The 19,327-nt window shown below is 53.8% G+C and overlaps 1 protein-coding gene across 1 annotated transcript; it reads left to right on the top strand.

Annotated features, from left to right (window-relative positions):
* The first annotated feature begins 1,585 nt into the window (after nt 1-1,585).
* On the top strand, nt 1,586-19,327 carry CANT1 (calcium activated nucleotidase 1). Its single transcript, XM_004432832.3, has 4 exons — nt 1,586-1,705; nt 13,174-13,825; nt 15,784-15,987; nt 17,024-19,327. The coding sequence occupies exons 2-4, from the start codon at nt 13,195-13,197 to the stop codon at nt 17,392-17,394; spliced, it is 1,206 nt and encodes a 401-aa protein (XP_004432889.1). The 5' UTR covers nt 1,586-1,705; nt 13,174-13,194; the 3' UTR covers nt 17,395-19,327.

The following is a 19,327-nucleotide window of genomic DNA, read 5'->3' as shown; positions in this document are numbered from 1 at the left end:
CCCAGGCATATATGGAAACTTGATCTATGACAAAACTGCCATTGCATGCATGTTACTGGGGAAAGGATGGATTATTTCCCCAAAACAGAACTAGGCATCCACAGAAGAAGAAATATAAATGGCCCCAAAATATAAGAAAAGATACACAACCTTTCAGTAATCAGACAATGAGAAGACATCCAACGCCATCAGATTGGCAAAATTAAAACATCTGATAATATCCGTGGAGCAACAGGATCTCTCTTCCATTATACGTAGTTTTATTTCATTTTTGTAGAATTTATACTAGGCAAAACTAACCAATATGTTGTTTAGCACATACATAACTATGTGCTAACATTATAAAATAAAGCACGAGAATTATTAACACACATTGTGAGATTGTGGTTACCTCTTGGGTGAGAGGGAGTTGGGAACTGGGAGGTGTACCTAGAGAACTTTCAAGATAACAGAAATCTTTTATTTCTTAAGCTGGGAGGCATATATAGACACAGATGTCTTAGTAAATAAAGGATTTGAATCGATTTAAATAATAATAGTAACGTGGTATATGGTTAGGACTCAGTTTAACATGATGGGAAACAAACAAACTCAAGAAGGGTTTGTCCTTCCCGCTCCGCCGCCCCCCCCACCAGGAAAAGTGCAGAACCGTATGTTTAACACATTTATGTTTGGTTTTAAAAAAGGTAATTGAATATATGTATTTATGATTTGTTTGTGTGTCATAAAATATCTCCAAGAATAGCCACAAGAAACTAGTAATAATGATCGCCTCTGGGCAGGGAATGCAGAAGAGGGTGGGAGGGCGGGTTATTTTTCACTGTGCACCTATTTATATAATTTGAATTTTCCCCTGTGCATCTGTTACTTAACGGAAGGCTCTTGGGAGACCGGGGACGTTTGCATGCACGCAGAGGTTGAAGGCGCAGGCCGGCAGAGCACCGATGCACGCTCCTCGCCAAGCTCTGTGTGACACTCCACTGCTACCAAGCTTTTTTCAGGATTTCTAAAAAGGGCATCATTGCAGGACTTGGGGGTGACAGGCAGGAACGCCTTTTAACGCATTCCTTTAAAATAGCTCAAAGGCTGGGGAGGGGACTGGAGAAACCGGATGAACCAGAAACCCTTATACGGGGGGATGTGGGGGGAGTTGACTGCAAGTCAGCGGCAGGGAACCCCTACCCGCTCCCAGGACACTCTAGTCTGCGGACCCGTGCCCTGACCTCTCCTTTGGAAACTAAGGAGCCAAGGAGAGGGGCTCTTTCAGAATGAGAGTGGCAGAAAAGGGTCCGCGCTTCTCCACCTCCAGGCAAGGGGTTCTATAATCTCAGCTCGAGGAACGATAACCCTCCTCCCCAGTAGTCTTCATCCCCCGTACCACCTCCCCCGCTTTTTTGCTTGGCCAGCGTTCCAGAACAACGCGGTGAAAGGTCCTGCGGGTCGGCAGCGCAGACGTCTGCGTCCCTCCCTCTCGTCCTTCGGCGGCCGCGCCTCCTCCTCCCAGACCCGCTCGCTGAGCGACAAAAACCACAACTCCCAGCAGCCCTCGCCCGCGCTCGCGCGCAGCCTCAGAGCGGAGGCTGCCGGGAGCGTGTTGCTCGGAGGCGGGGCGAGCGCGCCGGGCGGAAGTCGACCGCCGCTCGGACCCGGCCCTGCCCGCAGCGAGTCCCAGCCGCCCGCGGGCCCCGGAGCCTGCCCGCACCGGGTGAGTGACGGCTGCGGCCGTGGCCGCCGGCGCCTTTCCTCGCGACGGCCGGCCCCGGCGCCTGCCGCCGCCCTCAGACCCTGCCGCGTCCCGCCCCTTCACCCCGCAGGCTCCCTCCCCATCTGACAGAGCGTGGTCCCAGGCCCCTGACCCGCAGACCGGCTCTCCCCTCAGACTGCGGTGGGACGCCTCCCTCTGACTCTGAGAAACTGTCCCCTTCCTCCGACTGGGCGCGGACACCTCCCCTTTCTGACTTGCGGGACACCTCCCCTTTCTGACTTGCAGGACTCCTACCTCCTCTGACTAGTGTGGACATCACCCCCTCTGACCCTGAAGGACACATTCCCTTCCTGACTCGTGTGGGACACCTATTCCTGAGGACAGCCCTTTCCTGCCCCCCTGTGATTTCGCTACCCCTACTCTGACCTGTGCAGGGCCTCTCCTGACCTGTTGGGGAGCCCTCCCTTCTCTGACTGGCACTCTGTCACACCTGCAGCAGGCCGACCTTCCCCACCCCAGCCCAGGCCTTCCTCTCCTTTCCCTCAGCACAACTCACTTTCCTGCCTTTTGCACCCAAGCTATCCCCCTTCCCTCTCCCCCACCCCTCCCTCACCTGTCTTGCTCCTTTCATCCCTGGGATCAGAGGGGATCAGCACCTCCTCACCCTCCTTGTTGCTGGTGCCTTTCCCTTGCCCTCTGTGTCTCTGGGCTTGGCTGGCACCTAGTACCTGCGATCACTCTTCTGTCTGCCACACGCATCTTGTTCCCGAGCGCCTGAGTGTCCCCAGGAAACCAGTATCCCTTAGCACACTTGCCCCATGGCTCATTCCTGTCTCAGGGTGTATGCTTGACATCTTTCCCCTCAACGTTTTCAACAAAGGATAGATTTGGGAACACGCATCTGCTGATGTCGACTGAATCTTGCTGGCTCTTCAGTGCGAGGGCCGGGGGTCACAGAAGGGAGAAAAGAAAGCGGGTGCTGCAGTCCTTCGGGAGCTGTGGGGACTCTGCGGCCTCTCCCTCCTTTCCTTTTGAGGAGCTTTATTGAGAATCTTCCTGAGCTGGGCTGCAGACCTTCCGCCAGTCCCCAGCCCCGCCCACAGGCCTCCCAACTGAACAGTCCAGCCTGAGCCTGTGGGCACCGTGGGGCTTTTTCCAGAGCAACCAGTGGCCTCCTTGGTGCCCCTCCCTGCCGGCCTCAATGAGCCTTCTATTCAGACCTGGAGTGCCCTGCTGAAAGGCACATTGATGGGCCAGCCTGCTCCCCTCTGGACTTGGCAGGGGCATCCCGTCCTGCGCAGCCCGGACGTCTTCCGGGAGAGGACTCAGGTGAAGCGTGGATTGGTCAGGCACTGTCACAGGGCCACTGCAGTGGTCTGGGGACAGAGGAGTCTTGGTGTCCTCACTCTTTCTTGTCCAAATTAACCTGATCACGAAAGGCGATGCTACGTCACAGGGCCCTGGCGGAAATCATATACTTGCAAGTGTCTAGGTGCCACTTTGTGTCACTGCATGATTGAGGTGTAAATCTGATCATTTGATACCTTATGTTAGCTAGAAGTCTCCTTCTTCCCCCTAAAGCTGTACCCCACTGGTAGTGCATGCCATGTTTTCATAGGCGTGGTAAGGGTGTTGGTTTAAGCTGTCAGTACTTGAGGAAATTTTTACCTGCCGGTCTAACTGCACCGAATCTGCCATCATGCCTCCCCGCGCCACAACGGCAGTGAGGAGAGACCCCGGTGCAGTAGGAGGTGGGGTGTTCACTCCCACTCCCTGAATGTGGCCTTTGAGGTGCACACGAGCAAGCTCTCACAAATACACACAGCCCCTTTCATCTGAGTCCCAGGACTTTCTGGGCAGCAGTGTGGCGGTTCCGATGGCATCCATGTAGGGTAGGTGTGTAAATGCTCCAGTGTTTTCTCTTTCAAAGACAGTATCTCAGATCTGGGAATATGGTCCAGAGTCCTGAAATGGATCAGTACTATGACATGGGAGTCATTTCTCTGTTGTACAGACATTTGTGGAATGATACCCGGGACACTGTGGAAAAAAAAAAGGGACTATTTTTTTCCCTTCAGTAACACTCTGGACTGTGGAGATTTCCTGGAAAGCTCTTTTTTTTTTTTTTTTTTGTGAGGAAGATCAGCCCTGAGCTAACATCCGTGCTAATCCTCCTCTTTTTTTTGCTGAGGAAGACCGGCTCTGAGCTAACATCTATTGCCAATCCTCCTCCTTTTTTTTTTTTCCCCCCAAAGCCCCAGTAGATAGTTGTATGTCATAGTTGCACATCCTTCTAGTTGCTGCACGTGGGACGCGGCCTCAGCATGGCCTGAGAAGCGGTGCGTCGGTGTGCGCCCGGGATCCGAACCCAGGCTGCCAGTAGCGGAGCGCGTGCCCCAACCGCTGAGCCACGGGGCCAGCCCCACCTGGAAAGCTCTTATTAAATGCCAACATTGGGCCGGCCCCGTGGCTTAGCGGTTAGGTGTGCGCACATCCGCTGCTGGTGGCCCGGGTTCGGATCCCGGGCGCGCACCGACGCACCCCTTTGCTGGCCATGCTGAGGCCGCGTCCCACATACAGCAACTAGAAGGATGTGCAGCTATGACATGCAACTATCTACTGGGGCTTTGGGGGAAAAATAAAATAAATGCCAACATTAAGGGAATTTAAAACTTTTATATTGATTTTTTTAGGACTTTTATGTAGATTTTCCCTTTCATTAGACCAAGACAATTACTTAGGAAAAAATAATCCTGGTAATAGAGAAATCTGTTTGGGGAGATGTTCATTTTTCTCTTTTGTCTACAGTTCTTTTGAATCCTACTTGTTGATCTATAATAAGTGCAGTCGTTAATGGAGCTCACAGCTCCGGGTTCCCAGGCAGAGCACTGCTTCCGGCCATGTTCAGCCAGGGGAACATGCTGTGGGGAATGACGCAGGAGTAGGGCTCAAGACAGGGCAGGGCAGTGTGCAGACATGGGGCCAGACTGGGTATGGTTATGGCGAGTGACAATGTGGGCGTGAGTGAGATTGGAGCCCGCCCAGAATGGCTCCGAGGGGTCTCGCAGGGTGGAATGAGTCCTGCGATGTTGGCCACTGTCACACCTGCAGCAGGCCAACCTTTCCCACCCCAACCCAGGCCTTCTTCCCCTTCCCCTCAGCACTGAAGAAATTGGGAGAGAAGATGGGTTTGGGCAGGTGGAACTGCAGTGTCTGTGGGGACAAACCCTGATTTGGGTCATTCATGGGATTATTGCATCCCTTTATTCTCAAGCTGGAAAAACACCCCAGTGATGTGTAGTGTTGTTTCAACTGAGAGGGTAACTTTTTTCCTACAATTCCCAGGTATAACATTGATGATACAATTAAGCATACACAGCCCTACTGTGATGCAGTAAATATAAACCGTAGAGTATTCTGAAGCTGTGCCACCCACCCCATAAATGGAGCTGTGTGTGAACAGTTCTGGCCCTTAGGGAAAGCTGGAGGTTCTTTCCCTGTCTCCCTCTTTGTGAGTGGCAGAATAATGGCCCCCCAAGATGTCCACGTCCTAACCCCCGGAACCTGTGAATATGTTACGTGGCAAAGGGGGATTAAGGTAGCAGATGGAATTAAGGGTCCTAATCAACTGACCTTAAAATAGGGAGATCATCCTGGATTACCTGGGTGGGCCCAGTGGAATCACAGCGTCCTTAAAAGTGAAAGAGGTGTGCAGAAGAAGAGCATTAGAGGGAAATGATGGCAGAAAGGCACAGAGAGGTGCAACATTGCTGGTTTTGAAGGTGGAGGAAGGGGCCGCAAGTCAAGGAATGGGGGCAGCCTCTAGAAACTGATCAAGGAAGGAAGCAGATTCTCCCCTAGAGCCTCTGAAAGGAACACAGCCCTTGATGTTATCCCGGTGACACCCATGTCAGACTGTCCAGCAGCGCTGTAAAATAAGTTTGTGAGGAAGCTGCCAGATCTGAGTGACTTGTTACAGCAGTGGTAGAAAACTAGTGCGCTCCTCTTGGGTAGTTGACTTAAAAACAAAAACAGAGGGCTGAGCAATGAGTTATCCTGAACCGTATTTAACTTGGTCCAGTAAGCAGTCGTGAACGCCTGTTGTATGCAGAGTCAGGGGGGCAGGGGAAGGCAGAATTCAGTAGGATCCAGAGTCTCAGCCTTTAAGGAAGTTACGTCTGGGAGGAGGAGTTACCTCAGTAATCCTTATAGGACATATTTGACCACGACAGCGTTTTCCTTCCTGGTTTCCTTCTGCTGCCCACTCCTGTCCAAAATTGAAATGGCATTTTCAAGTACAATAATAAGCTTTGGTGAGTTAAAAACAGAAGAATGCCTCGAATTAGGTAACATTTTCAAGGAGCCTGGCCACAGGCAGTGTTTAATAAATGTCACTCATCCAGCGTTCTCTCCCCAGCGTCAGCACTGGTGCTCTGAAGCCCTTGGCCTCTGTCCTTGCTGCTCTCAAGAGTCTGTGAGGTCCGCGGGGGTGGCTCTTTCCTTTCCAACCAGGAGGTGCACTGTGGCAGTGAGCAGAGCAGAGCCTGGGCTCTTTAGGACCCTTCAGAGACCGTAGTGGGCAAGGGAAGGCAGCTGCTCAGCAGGAGTGAGGGCCTGGGGAGGAGGAGGCAGGGAGCTGGGAGTGGCCCTCCTTATCTCTCACTTCCTGCCCTTCCCTAGATCCTGGAAAGAAGGAACTGGCTCTGGCAGCTGCCCTTAAACCTGTTTGTTCTGCCACCTGTCACATACCACTCCTGAAGGAAGCCTAAGAAAGAGACCCTCCCCGTAGGCTGTGTCAGGAGTTGCTGCCCCTGTCGTCTGAGCCTTGGGTAGAGTCTGGTGGCAGGCCTGGGGATGGCCTGGGAAGGTAGGGTATCTGAGCTCATTTAACCGTGGAGGGGCTGCTCGCTCCTGAGGTAGGGTGGGAGCGTCTCCCGGGTGTGCACAGAGAGGACGTGCTGCTCCCCTTGGAGTCTGGTACACCTTGCTGTTTCAGGCCTCTTTTATAAGGAGGTACTGGTTTGACAGAAACCAGAAATGCCTAAGTGTCCTTGAGCTGTCTGTGAGACTGTCCTAAAAAGAGGGGGTGGGGAAGGAAATTAGGACCCCTTGAGCCTCCTGGGTAGTTGTCGCTCCTCGTGGTTCCTCTTTCCAGGGACGTTGCCCGCAGTGTGGCGGCGCAGGAAGAAGGGAGCCAGCAGGGGTACAGTCCCTGTGGTTTCTGACCCAGAAAGAGCTCGTTTGCAGGCCCACCTGAGCGGGGAAGCCTGGCCAGCCAAATTGCCAGTAACTTTATACTATAGCACCTTGCTTCTAATTTTCCTAGATTATACAAAATCAGCCCATTATACTGCAGATGGTGGGGTTGACAAACTTCTTGCCACAATAAAGCAGACATTTAAACTGCTTGGACCCTTGGGGGGTATGGGTGAGGAGAGAAGCCTCAGGTGGGCCTTCTTCCAGGCACAGCTTCGTCCATTTCATCTCTCCCCTTCAGTGGCTCATTTCTGTTGGTGTTTGTGGCTGGCAAATTCTTTCTTTCTTTTTAATAAAAATACAAGCTCGTGCTCTGCACCAGCCCTCCAGCAACACAACACTACAGGCTGTTACTATCAGTTTTAGGTGATAAACCAGCAGGGGGTCATGGAGAACAAATGGAAAGACATCTGATTGGAAACTTTTCTTTCTACAAAATAAAAGTAATTTCTTGATGGGGCCAGCCCTGTGGTGTAGTGGTTAAGTTCATGCACTCCTCTTCGGTGGCCTGGGTTTGCAGGTTTGGATCCCGGGCATGGACCTATATACTGCTTAGCAAGCCACGCTGTGGTGGCATCCCACGTACAAAATGGAGGAAGATGGACACGGATGTTAGCTCAGGGCTAATCTTCCTCAGCAAAAAAGAGGAGGTTTGGCAATGGATGTTAGCTCAGAGCCAGTCTTCCTCACACACACACAAAAAAAGTAATTCCTTGGGCTACTAGAGGAGAGATGAAGACCAAGGCTGGGTATTGATGCAGAGGGAAGTTATTCTGGTGGTGAAGCTAAAGGGATTTTCTGGAAGGCAGACAGTTCTCTTGTCACTGAAAGCAGTCATTCTCTCATTTCTGCACCTCCGTTAGGTCTTGGGAACCAACCTGATACGCAGAACCCCTTCTGTCCAGGAGCTGTCAGTGGGGAGACTGACTGAGCAGATCCTGGCAGTGCCGGATGATCTGTGCTGTTGCAGAGCCACGTCCCAAACAAAGGTGGCACAAAGCACAGTGTGTCAGGAGGTACATTTGTTTCTAGGGCTGCTGTAACCAGTTACCACAAACTTGGTAGCTGAAAACAACAAGCATTTGTTCTCTCATGGTTCTGGACGCCGGAAATCCAGTATCAGTATCAATGGGCTGAAATCAAGGTGTCAGTAGGGTTGTGCTCCCTCCAAAGGCTCTAGGAATCGAAGCTTCTAGGGAAGATTCCGTCCATGCCTCTTCCACCTTCTGGGGGCCCCAGGCGTTTCTTGGCTATGGTCCTCTTCTATCGTCCTCACATCTCCCTCGGCCTCCCTGTGTAAGGACACTTGTGATTGCATTTAGGACCCACCCGGGTAATCTCCCATCTCAAGATCCTTAATTTAGTCATACCCACAAAGTCTTTGTTGACATATAGGGGACATTCACAGGTTCAGGGATTAGGCCTAGATACCTTTAGGGCCAGTGTCAGCCTCCCACAGGAGGGAAGCTTACTGGTGGGGAGACGGGGGAGGGACAGTGGAAGCATGACTCATGGCTCAGCCAGAGACTTCTGGATGGTTCCATATGGTCAGAGGAGATTGGCATTCCAGGTGGAGGAAGCATTATGTGCAGAGGTTCCACACGTGGAGTATGGAATTGTAAATAACCCAACGTAGTGCGGGTGGAGAGCACACAGGGGAAATGGGACTTTCTCTGCAGGCTGAGGAGTTCCTCTTTCGCAGGAAAGCATTGGGATCTAGTGAAGAGTTTTAATCCAGATTCGCTTTCCAGAAAAACCATTCTTAATCCAGATTTGCTTTCCAGAAAAATCATTCTATCAGTTGTTTGGAGGATGGATTTGAGAGGGTCTAGAGTGGGGCCTGCACACGTTTTCTGTGGAGGGACAGGCAGTAGATATTTCCAGCGTTGCAGGCTGTGCAGTCCTTGACTCCGCAGCGTGCCCAGTACTCTCAGGAGTGGGCCAGCCCTTCCTGTCAACTCTGTCTACAGAGCCGCGCCCTGCAGGCAGGTGGGCGAAGGTGCTTGGAAAGCAAGGGGGGTAGACCGACAGGAGTGGGCAGTCAGCACCAAGTCCTGCGGATTCTGACTCAGCTGGCAGCACAGTGACATCTGCAGTCTGCGTGTGAAAACACTGAGGCCCGGAGAAGCCAGGTCATTTGTCCAAGGTCACGCAGCTGGTAAATGGCCGAGCTCAGGTTGGACCCGGATGATCTGGATCAACAGGAGGCCGGGGTGAGACGGCAACAGGGCAGAGGCCGTGGGGGTGGGACCAGAATCCCAAGCTGGGTTGCAGACAGGCAAGGGGACCCAGCGCCTGCCGGAAAGTGAGGAGGAGAGAAGGTGATGTGACTGCTGGCCAGGGTGACTCCTCAGGGCTGGGAGTGCCCTCAGCCAGGGCAGTAAATTCATGAGGGGAACCTGTTCCAGGTGCCTGCGGGTGTGTGACCAGGAGGCTCAGCAGGTGGGCGCGCTGGCCTGGAGTTTGGGAAATGTTCAGGCTAGGAAGGCTTGGGGAGCCCTCACTTAGAGACCAAGGTCACCTCTGGGAGATTCAAAAAGAAGATAGGTGGCAGCAAGGAAGGAGCCTTGGGGGCTGAGAAGGGACAGACAGGGAGGAGGACCCACAGACAGCATGACACTCGTGTCACCATCCCTGCTGGCAGGAGACGCAGAGGGACACCCCGTGGGACATGTTCTCACGGCTGCGCCTCAGGAGGAGGCCTGTCGGTCAGTCCTCTCCAGGAAGCAGGGGGCAGACCCTGGCATGGAGCGTCCAGGAGGGACGAAGAGTGAATGCTCTTGCAGGGTGGTGAGGGATGGTGAGGGCCAGAGGCGTCCCGGGGGATTCTCCATTCATTCGTAGATTCACAGATTCACCATTCATCCACAGTTTTTATTGAGTGCTTTCAGTGTACCTGAGAGTGTAATCTGGAGATCCAGCAGTGACTCAGGTGAGGGACTTGGACACGTGTATAGACTGTGACGAAGGAACCAGAAGGGCAGGCGTGTCTGAACTGACCCCGAGCAGCAGAAAGGAGCAGTCTGGTGCATGGGGGCGTGGGCATTTGGGCTCCACCCTGGGCCCCTGGCCGCTGAAGGGGGCTGCAGTCTCTCCCAGGAGCGAGCAGGCAGGAGATGTCTCAAGATGACCGGTGACAGGATGGCGACTCAGGAATGGAGAGGGAGTTGACCAGGGGCAGTGAGGACGACACATCACAGTAGTGACAGTGGTCTATACAGCAAGCATTGTGTCCGCTGCACCTGCAGCTCAGTGTCATAGCTGGGCAGCTCGACCATCAGGGGCTGGATCCAGGGCTGTGGGTTTGCAGAATAACTTGTGGGGCATGGGGACAGAGAGTTGAGGGGCTCTTGAAGAAGTGGTTTAATGACCCACCACGGGGTATAGTTTTCATTCCTTCAGCAAATGTATCCTCAGTTCCCATACTTGCACGGAGTGTCAGCCAGGAGTGTAAGCTGGCAGTGGGCAAGTGGCAAGTGGGCTCTGCCCCATGGAACTAAGGCAGAGCGGAAATAATTACTTAACATGCTGAGGTAGGCAGGCCAAGTCTTTCTGAGGAGCTGACTGACATTTTAGAAAAACGCAGAAAGGAGAAAGTGAGGCAGCCATGCAAAGAGCCAGGGCAGGAGTGTTCTGGGCGGGGGCCCAGAAGCCCTGCCCTGGGTGGACGAGGGCTGAGGTGGTCCGGACAGGAAGGAGGCTGGCGTGGCTGGTCGGCAAGCACAAGAGCTGGCTCTCTGGGCAGGGCCGTATGAGTAGTGAGGGTCTACTCTGAGAGCGGGCCACTGAGGCAGGTGATGACAAAGTCTGATTGACTTGCTTGTCTAGCAGGTGTCGCTGGCCGTGGGGTGAGTGGGTTGTCAGGGAGGGGTGTGGTGGCAGAAAGGCTGAAGGGAGGCTGTCTGTGTGGTTCCGGTGAGAAGGGGCTGTGGAAGCAGCTGGGAGCCGACAGGGAGGAGACGGATGGCCCACTTGATAAGACCTGTGGTAGAGCGGATGCTGCGGAAGGAGGCGGGGATCCAGACCATGCCTAGGTTTCTCGAGGTGGTGGTGGTTCATAACTTTCTGTCAAAGTATGATATTCATGCGGAAAAGTGCTACTCCTAGGGTTTCGATGAAAGTTTTAGCCTGGGCAACTGTGAATACGGTGCCCCCATCACCATTCCTGAGGGAAGCTCTGGGGGCAAGTGGGTTGGAGAAGAGAGGGGAGTAAGACTTAGGTTTTGAAATACTATGTTTAGAATTCAAGTTAGAAATCCAGGCAGAATTTTGAAGAGGAGGTGAGATGTAGGAATTGAGAGCTCAGTGGCGGCCTCGGGCTGGAAATAGACGCTGGGTGGCTTTGGCCTAGCATGGCTTTTGAAGCCTTGGGGTTGGGCGCAGCTAGAGGAGGGACAGGGACTCCTGTTTCCCAGCCCTGAAGGCCTTAGTGACCAGCTCTGTGGCCGTGTGGCATGTGAAGCCTGGGGGAAGAGGGTGCCCTTGTCCAGGAGGGAAGCCCAGAGGCCAGCCTGGAGTAAGGAGCAGGAGGGCTTCTGAGGCCCACTCCGCCTACTCGGTATGCTCGCTCCTTAGAGGTCACTTTTCTGCACCTGACCCTGTGGCCAAAACCAAAGAATCTGTCCAAAAAGCAAGGGAAGCGGGGGGCTGGCTTCCATGTGGAACCTGGGCCGAGTTTTTCATCCTCAGAGCCAGCAGCCTGCAGTGTGGAAGGGGACTAGGCCATGTGGTCTGAGTGTGGGGGGCCCGGGGAGGCACAGAGCTGCCAGGTCCCCACGCCCTTCCCATCTGCTACCTGGCAGTGAGAGGAGCATCTGCCCCTGAAGTCATGCTCTTGGTTGTTTTGGAGGAGGAGGCAGAAATGCCCCGGTGGTCGGGCGAGGGGAGTTTCTTAGGCTGGGGCTTACTGAGTTACATCTGAAGGGCGGACACTGAGCCGCAGCCCAGGGCTAATGTTCGCTGATGCTGCTCCCCCAGCTTGGCGGCTGCCACGGAGACAGATGCTGGTCTGGCGCGGCTGTGGCCACACCGAGCTGCCATGGTCTGTGCTGGGGACGTGAGCAGGGGGCAGGTGTGAAGAGCTGCAGTTCCTGGCTGCCACCATCTGATGATGGTGCTGCACCTGGGGAGTGGGCCAGGGGGCTTGAGGCCAAGCCAGGCCCCAGGTGAGCCCAGCTGTCCTTTGGAGCTGACACGCTGGGCTCCAGGCAGAGAGGGCCGTTCAGACTCCGGTTCCTCAGTCATTTGCATTAATAGGAACGTGCCAGGGGACAGATGTTGCCAAAAACAGAAGTATTTCTGTTTGGCTTGAATCTATTTTATACTTATACTTGAATATTACAGAAACCTAACCCAGGAGGAAGTAAAAACTTGCTTAATGAGCATGCATCTGCTCTGTGTACTGTTCTAGGTGCTGGGGACACAAATGATAAAACTGATAACTGTGTAACATGATGTCGCATGGTGACAGATGCCAAGGAAGGGGTGCAGGGTGCTGTCGGAGCAGAGCCATCAGGGAGGGCTTCTCTGTTGAAGAGACATGTGATTAAAATACAGATCTGTACCCAAGGGGCTGGCTCAGTGGCGTAGCAGTTAAGTTTGCACACTCCGCTTCCATGGCCCAGGGTTCGCAGGTTCAGATCCCGGGCACAGACCTATGCACCGCTCGTCAAGCCATGCTGTGGCAGGCGTCCCACATATAAAGTAGAGGAAGAGGGGCACAGATGTTGGCTGAGGGCCTATCTTCCTCACCAAAAAGAGGAGGAGTGGCAAACGATGTCAGCTCAGGGCTAATCTTCCTCACCAAAAAAAAAAAAAAAAGATCTGTACCCTTTCTGTTATCCTCTCCTGCCCAAGCCCCTCAATCCCCACACTCCCAGCCTCGCTCCCCTGCTTTTCCCTCTTTCATGAGATTACGGAACACCAGCCTACACATAACTTCTTTCTCTCACTGAGCTTTTTGTCCTGCCAGCTGGGACAGAGGAGATGGAATAATTTTGCTTTGGAAAGACTGCTCATCTTGCTGAATAAGAGAAAACAAGGATATTTCTAGAGTCAGGATTTAATTAAGCCAAGGAAGGAATGGCCACAAAGTGGTGGCAGTACTATTTATTCTGGATCAGGTAGCCTGCAGCCCATGCACCGTCAAGTAATTGGGAAGCCACTGTGTTTTGCAGGTCGCTGACCTCTCTCCTCTCTCCCTGGGTGTGCAGGTCCACCTGTCCTGCAGTCTGATGTCTGTTCAGCCCTCCGACCACCTGGAATGGAATGAGTCTATGCACTCCCTCCGGATAAGTGTAGGGGGCCTTCCTGTGCTGGCGTCCATGACCAAGGCTGCAGACCCCCGCTTCCGCCCCCGCTGGAAGGTGATCCTGCCATCCTTTGTGGGCGCCGCCATCCTCTGGCTGCTCTACTCCCACCGACCGCCCCCAGGCAGACTCCCCGCACCCAATGCCCACAACTGGAGGCTTGGCCAGGCACCTGCTGACCAGTACAATGACACCTACCCCCTGTCTGTCCCCCAAAGGACACCAGGTGGGACTCGGTACCGAATCGCAGTTATCGCCGACCTGGACACAGAGTCAAGGGCCCAAGAGGAAAATACCTGGTTCAGTTACCTGAAGAAGGGCTATCTGACCCTATCAGACAGCGGGGACAAGGTGGCCGTGGAGTGGGACAAAGGCCACGAGGTCCTAGAATCCCATCTGGCAGAAAAGGGGCGGGGCATGGAGCTGTCCGATCTGATCGTCTTCAATGGGAAACTGTACTCTGTGGATGACCGGACAGGGGTTGTCTACCAGATCGAAGGCACCAAGGCTGTACCCTGGGTGATTCTGTCTGACGGCGATGGAACTGTGGGGAAAGGTACGTCGGGCCGCTGTGTCTCCTGGGTTTGGTGAGGAGCTAGGGGACAAGTTCTGGGCCGACTGTCCGCTGGCTTGGTTTGCATGCGCTCACAGTAAAGTGTTCTTCTGTCCTGAAGGAGGGAACGTTGGGAAGAGCTAGTCTCCGTCCTGCTTCTGACCCACGGCCCCCCAGACTGGGAGCAAAAGCCTTACGGGACTTCAGACCGAAGTGGAGTCTAGATGTTTGAGCTTGTTACTAGAGGCCTGCCAGGGAAGTGGGGGTTCTCCCCAGGATACATTTTAGGGCTCTGTCCACTGCTACTCACAGTGCCTCTGGGAACATGGCCCTTTTTATGTCTTAAAAGATATCGTAAGAGCACACTGGGATTACACCCTCTGCGTGCCTTCCCTTTAAAGCCCTCATGTCCAGTTGTTCTCGTTTTGAACCAAGACTGTATTAAAAGGGTAAACTTTTGCTGCCCAGCCCTCCTTTCTGAAAACCCAGCAGAAGGAGGATCTGTGTAAGCAGCAGTGACCTCGAGTGGAATCTGACCTCTGAAATCTGCCATTACCCACTGCTCTGTTGTTTGCCAGAAAGGAGTTACTGCCTGCAGCAGGTGTGGAACAGAGCTAGAGAGGGGGCCAGAGTGGCCCAGAGCCTCAGACAGGGGAGGGGGCAGGGGGGTGCTAGGCACCAGCAGGAGAGTTGACAAGAGCTGCCATGTGTGCCCAAGCTCTCACGGTGAGTCTGCACCTTCTAGAAAGCTAAACCACTGCAGCCTCTCTGAGGTCAGAGGAGGAACTGCACTAATTAGCTGGGGCCCTGGGCAGTGGTCTGCCAGGCCCTCCCCTGGTATAAATCTCTTCAGTGTTTGCCCAAGGCTGGGGCAGTTGGCAGGAAATGTGCCTCAGCCTAGGCCTTAGAGAAACGTTGGTTGTCTGTTTCCTGCCTCAGTCTGTCAGAGTTTATAGGCCACCATTATTTAGTTCTGTTCTTCCTCTTGGATCGGGAAGAAAGCAGAATAAAGGGAGCCGTGGGTTTGCCCTTTGGTCGGGTCATCCAGAACGGGTGGAAGATCTGGTAAGTGGAAAGCATCTTATCTCGAAAATGGCCCAGGGGACTGATCCTGGGATCACAGGAATTCAGCGGGTCCCTCCAGAGCCATCTGCGGAGAAGCATTCCAGAGGCTGCTGCCATCTCACGGGGAGGGTGGCCGCTCCAGCTCCTCAGAGCAGGCAAGAAGCTTGCAAAACCTCTGGGAAAGCAAGTACAATTCAAGTCCATCTAAGAAAAGAAACACACTGATTGGGATGGACACTGTGAGCCCCCACGCCAGCCCCTCTTGGCAGCTCTGGCTACTGTCACTTAATTTACCCTCAGTGACATGTCAGGGGTGGCTGCCAGGACAGCAAACGTGTTCTGCTGTGACAGGTACTTCAAGTGCTACCACTTCCTAGGATTTGGGAATAACCTTGAGGTTGGGGCCTACAGCTTGAGAAACAGGGAGTCTGGGGATCAGAGGAGATTTCCGAGTATGTGACTGGGCCTTTCAGAGCTGAGGGGAAGGTGGGGCACCAGCGGCAGAAGCAGTTAAATCGCTTTGAGGGGATGTCCCAGCAGAGTGTTCCTGGGTTGAGTTACCGAAGGAAAACGTGATGGTTCCTGGAGGGCAGGGAGAGAGGAGTGGGGAAGAATAAAGGCGGGAGAGTAGGTGCCCATCTGCCCTGCATGAGTTGCCGTGGGGTCTGCTCTAAAGAGAGGTGACCGACTGCTGACCTTCTGGAATAGAGCCCTGAGCCAGGCTGTCCTGTCCTCTGCTCGTCATGGCCTCGAATGAAGTCCAGCACGGGTGACCTGACACCCAAGGCTGCTGGACCGGGAGGGCTGTCTGCTCTTGCCTGCCAGACCCCACAGGAGCCCGCTGAGCAGAGGGCTGGCTCATCTCAGGCACGCCCCTCTTGTCTCCTTGTCCCTAGGCTTCAAAGCTGAGTGGCTGGCTGTGAAGGACGAGCATCTGTATGTGGGCGGCCTGGGCAAGGAGTGGACCACCACCACGGGGGAGGTGATGAACGAGAACCCGGAGTGGGTGAAGGTGGTGGGCTGCAAAGGCAGCGTGGACCATGAGAACTGGGTGTCCAGCTACAATGCCCTGCGGGCCGCCGCTGGGATCCGACCGCCAGGTAAGGGACCAGGCGCCACCCTGTGGGCACTGAACAGATGCCGTGCACCATGCATGTGCTTTCTTGGGGTGTTACTTCCAAACACAGTGGCTTAGTTTCTTGCTCAATTTTGATGATTTCAACTGTCTCTGATGGCTGGTCCCATCAGGCCAGTGGATTCTCAGGCAAATGAGCCGTTTTCTCTTTCATCGCTCACTCGCCTTGACAGACCACCTCCTGCTGTCTCAGTTCACAACCCATCCTGCCAGGGCTGGTTCTCGCTGTTCCCCTGGGGGTCAGGGCCTCGGGCCTCGCACCTGTTGTGGTAGAAGCAAGGTGGCCAGAGCTCTGGTTCTGTCCCCTCGTTTTCTGAGAGTCGTCGTGGTTTGTAGTAGGGAGTCGCGATGCTTGGAGCGGCCTCGTCAGCTCTAGGCTTGGGGGGACAGGACTCTGAGGACATTGCTTCGCCCCCATATAGGGCTCGTTTTCCATCCTTAAATGTGAAGGGAGTGGTGCTTCCTCTTCGGCTTTGAGGCCGCCTCTCCCACCTACCCCACTGTCTATTCTTCACGCATCAAACTTGCTTGTTTATCTGGCTGCTTCCCCTGGGCTCTGCTTCTCTTGATTAGCACCCAGGAAGCAGAAGTAAAGACAGACCCCGTGGCTGCGGCTTAGCAGCAGCTCTGGGGAAAGCCAGCAGGGAAGCTTGGCGAGGGGAGACGGGGCGCCCCGGAGACTTGGTGTTTGTCCTGCTTTCCCCGTCTTTGTTACTCTGGATAATTGAGAACAAAAGCAGATCGAGAATCCTCTGGGAAATACAGAGATCTAAGGAAAAGAGGAGTGATGCTGCTCTGGACCGACAGGCTACCTCACACCATCTCCCGGAGCACGTGCAGGGAGGAAGGCTGTCTCAGGCAGCCACGAGTCCCCTCACCTCTGCCGTGCCGTCGAGGGTGCTGCATACCCTGGTTGTGGGGGGAGGCAGGCCTGGGGCAGCAGGCGGGGTCAGTCCCGCCCGACTGGGTCTGTGACCTGTGGGTCTGTCGTGTGTCCCCAGGCTACCTCATCCACGAGTCTGCCTGCTGGAGTGACACACTGCAGCGGTGGTTCTTCCTGCCGCGCCGCGCCAGCCACGAGCGGTACAGCGAGAGGGATGATGAGCACAAGGGCACCAACCTGCTGCTGAGCGCCGCCCAGGACTTCGGCGACATCTCCGTCAGCCGCGTGGGGGAGGTGGTCCCCACACACGGCTTCTCATCCTTCAAGTTCATCCCCAACACCGATGACCAGATCATCGTGGCCCTCAAATCCGAGGAGGACAGCGGCAAGGTTGCTACCTACATCATGGCCTTCACACTTGACGGACGCTTCCTTCTGCCAGAGACCAGGGTCGGAGGTGTCAAGTACGAAGGAATAGAATTTATTTAAACTGAAGAAATGAAGCTGTTGAGCAAGGCCGAGGAGTGGGCAGTTTTAAGCTACATCAGGACTCAGATTTCATAAATACCAGAGGACTGCACTTTTATGTGGTGTTTTGTTTGCTTTTTTTTCTTCTCAGAACGCTGTGGCAGATGCGCGATGTAGAGGTCTCCAGAACGGGGCTCAGCCCCAGGTGTGTGAGCAGAGGTCTGATTTCCTGGAGCTGGGCAGGGGCTGCCGGTGCAGGCTCTCACCCACCGGTCCTCTGCGCTGCCAGCTGGTGGTAGAAGCTGATCATTGCAGGCATCTTAATTTGGGGCCCATCCTCTCTGATTCTGCTAGGTCCTTTCTTTCTTCCATCTGACCTCCCTCTTTCTTTCCATTTGTTCTTTTGTTCAATAAATTTTTCTTGAGCTGTTACTCTGTGTCAAGCACTGTGCTCCCTCGGGGAACACAATAGTGAGTTGGAAGTGGACCTGACCGTCGGGAACTTCCATGCCACCCCTTTTCTTCCTCCTCGTGAACCTCGGGCATTAAATCCTCCCCTCCAGGTCCTCGGGAAAACACCTGTGTACACTGCAGGATGCTACAGGGCTGTGAGCGAGGGCAGGCCCCGTGGAGCCCTCTGCCCAAGTGCTGCAGGGAAGGGTGCGGGCTCCTCCCTCCATCCCAAGCTGCGCGTTAGACATCTCAAGTCCATGGGGCGACTCCATGTTCTCCCTTCAGGAAAATTCTGTGGCTACGTAGCACTTTGAAGTGTTAATTATTATTTTAATTAAAGCCATTCCTTTTGTCATAGAATGGAATTGCCAAATCTTATCTCACAGAGCAAAGTCCCATCGTTAAATTCATTCTCAGCAGTGGAGGAAATTGTAATTAAGCAGTTAGAGTTGGTGAGGCAAGTTTATAATTGTTTCTAAGTCCTTGGCCAGAGGATACAAAGATAAAGAAAACATTGCCTTTTTCTGGCAACTATCAGAAATTGTCATGCCTTTAAAGCCTTCCATGAATGACTTGAATTTTTATTTCCTGACTCAGTGAGACCCAGGTTCTGAGGGCCAGCACCCGGCTCCAGGCACTGGGCTGCTTTACTCTGGAGGTTGTGACGAGGCCTGCCCGGCCCTGCGCTTTCCGTCCCTGGTCTTTTATTTCTCCTCTTCCCTGTGGGAGCTTTGCAGCCTCTTCTCCGTGGAAGCTCTTCATGCAAACCTTGGCTTGTCTTGTCCCTGTGGCCTTTTCTCAGTGCCCCAGGGTAAAGGCAGAGAGTTTGGGACAGGTCAGCCGGGACCAAAGCCTAGAAGGGCCGTTGCCATCCACTCACAGCGCCCCTCGCCCAGAAGCTACCTCACCCCCCAGGAGAATGTAGGGGTACCGTGATGGCTGGGAAGGGCCATCTTGTAGGCTCTGACTCTTACTGTGTGGATCCCTGTCTCACAGACTTTTCCCACTTTGAAACTGTAATACAGCTGCTAGGAGGGAACCCAGTAAGGATGGTTGTCTGTTTGTCTGTTGTCTGGTTGTCTGTTTCTTCCAAACAAATGGCAGAAGAACGGAAACAAGCTACTGAATGTGACACACATCTCTAGAACTCGGCTCCCATACATATCCCTCCCGGACATAGCCCGGAGGACCCAAGTCTTTTCTGACCTTGCCTGGCTAGGCTCCCTGGCCCACCTCCTTGATGAACTGTCAGGGCTGTGTGATTTTAAAACTACAGAGATGAAACTTGGAAGACTGGAAACAGTCACTAAGTTGAGACCTCTCTGCCTCAGCTGTGGCCTAGGTGCCCAGCAGCAGCATTTTCACACTCAGTGATTTTCAAATATTTCCAAGCTAGCCTTTTCCCGCCTCTATATTCGCTGCTGTAAGCGTAATGATTGTGTTCCTTCCTACTGGAGCCATTGTTTTGTAAACAATAAAGTGCCAGAGGGGCCTGTGAGTA

The sequence above is a fragment of the Ceratotherium simum genome, chromosome 16 (assembly GCF_057802395.1).
Source record: "Ceratotherium simum simum isolate JZ-2026a chromosome 16, ASM5780239v1, whole genome shotgun sequence".
NCBI classification, from domain to species: Eukaryota; Metazoa; Chordata; class Mammalia; order Perissodactyla; family Rhinocerotidae; genus Ceratotherium; species Ceratotherium simum.
This window is presented reverse-complemented; position numbering and strand designations above follow the sequence as displayed.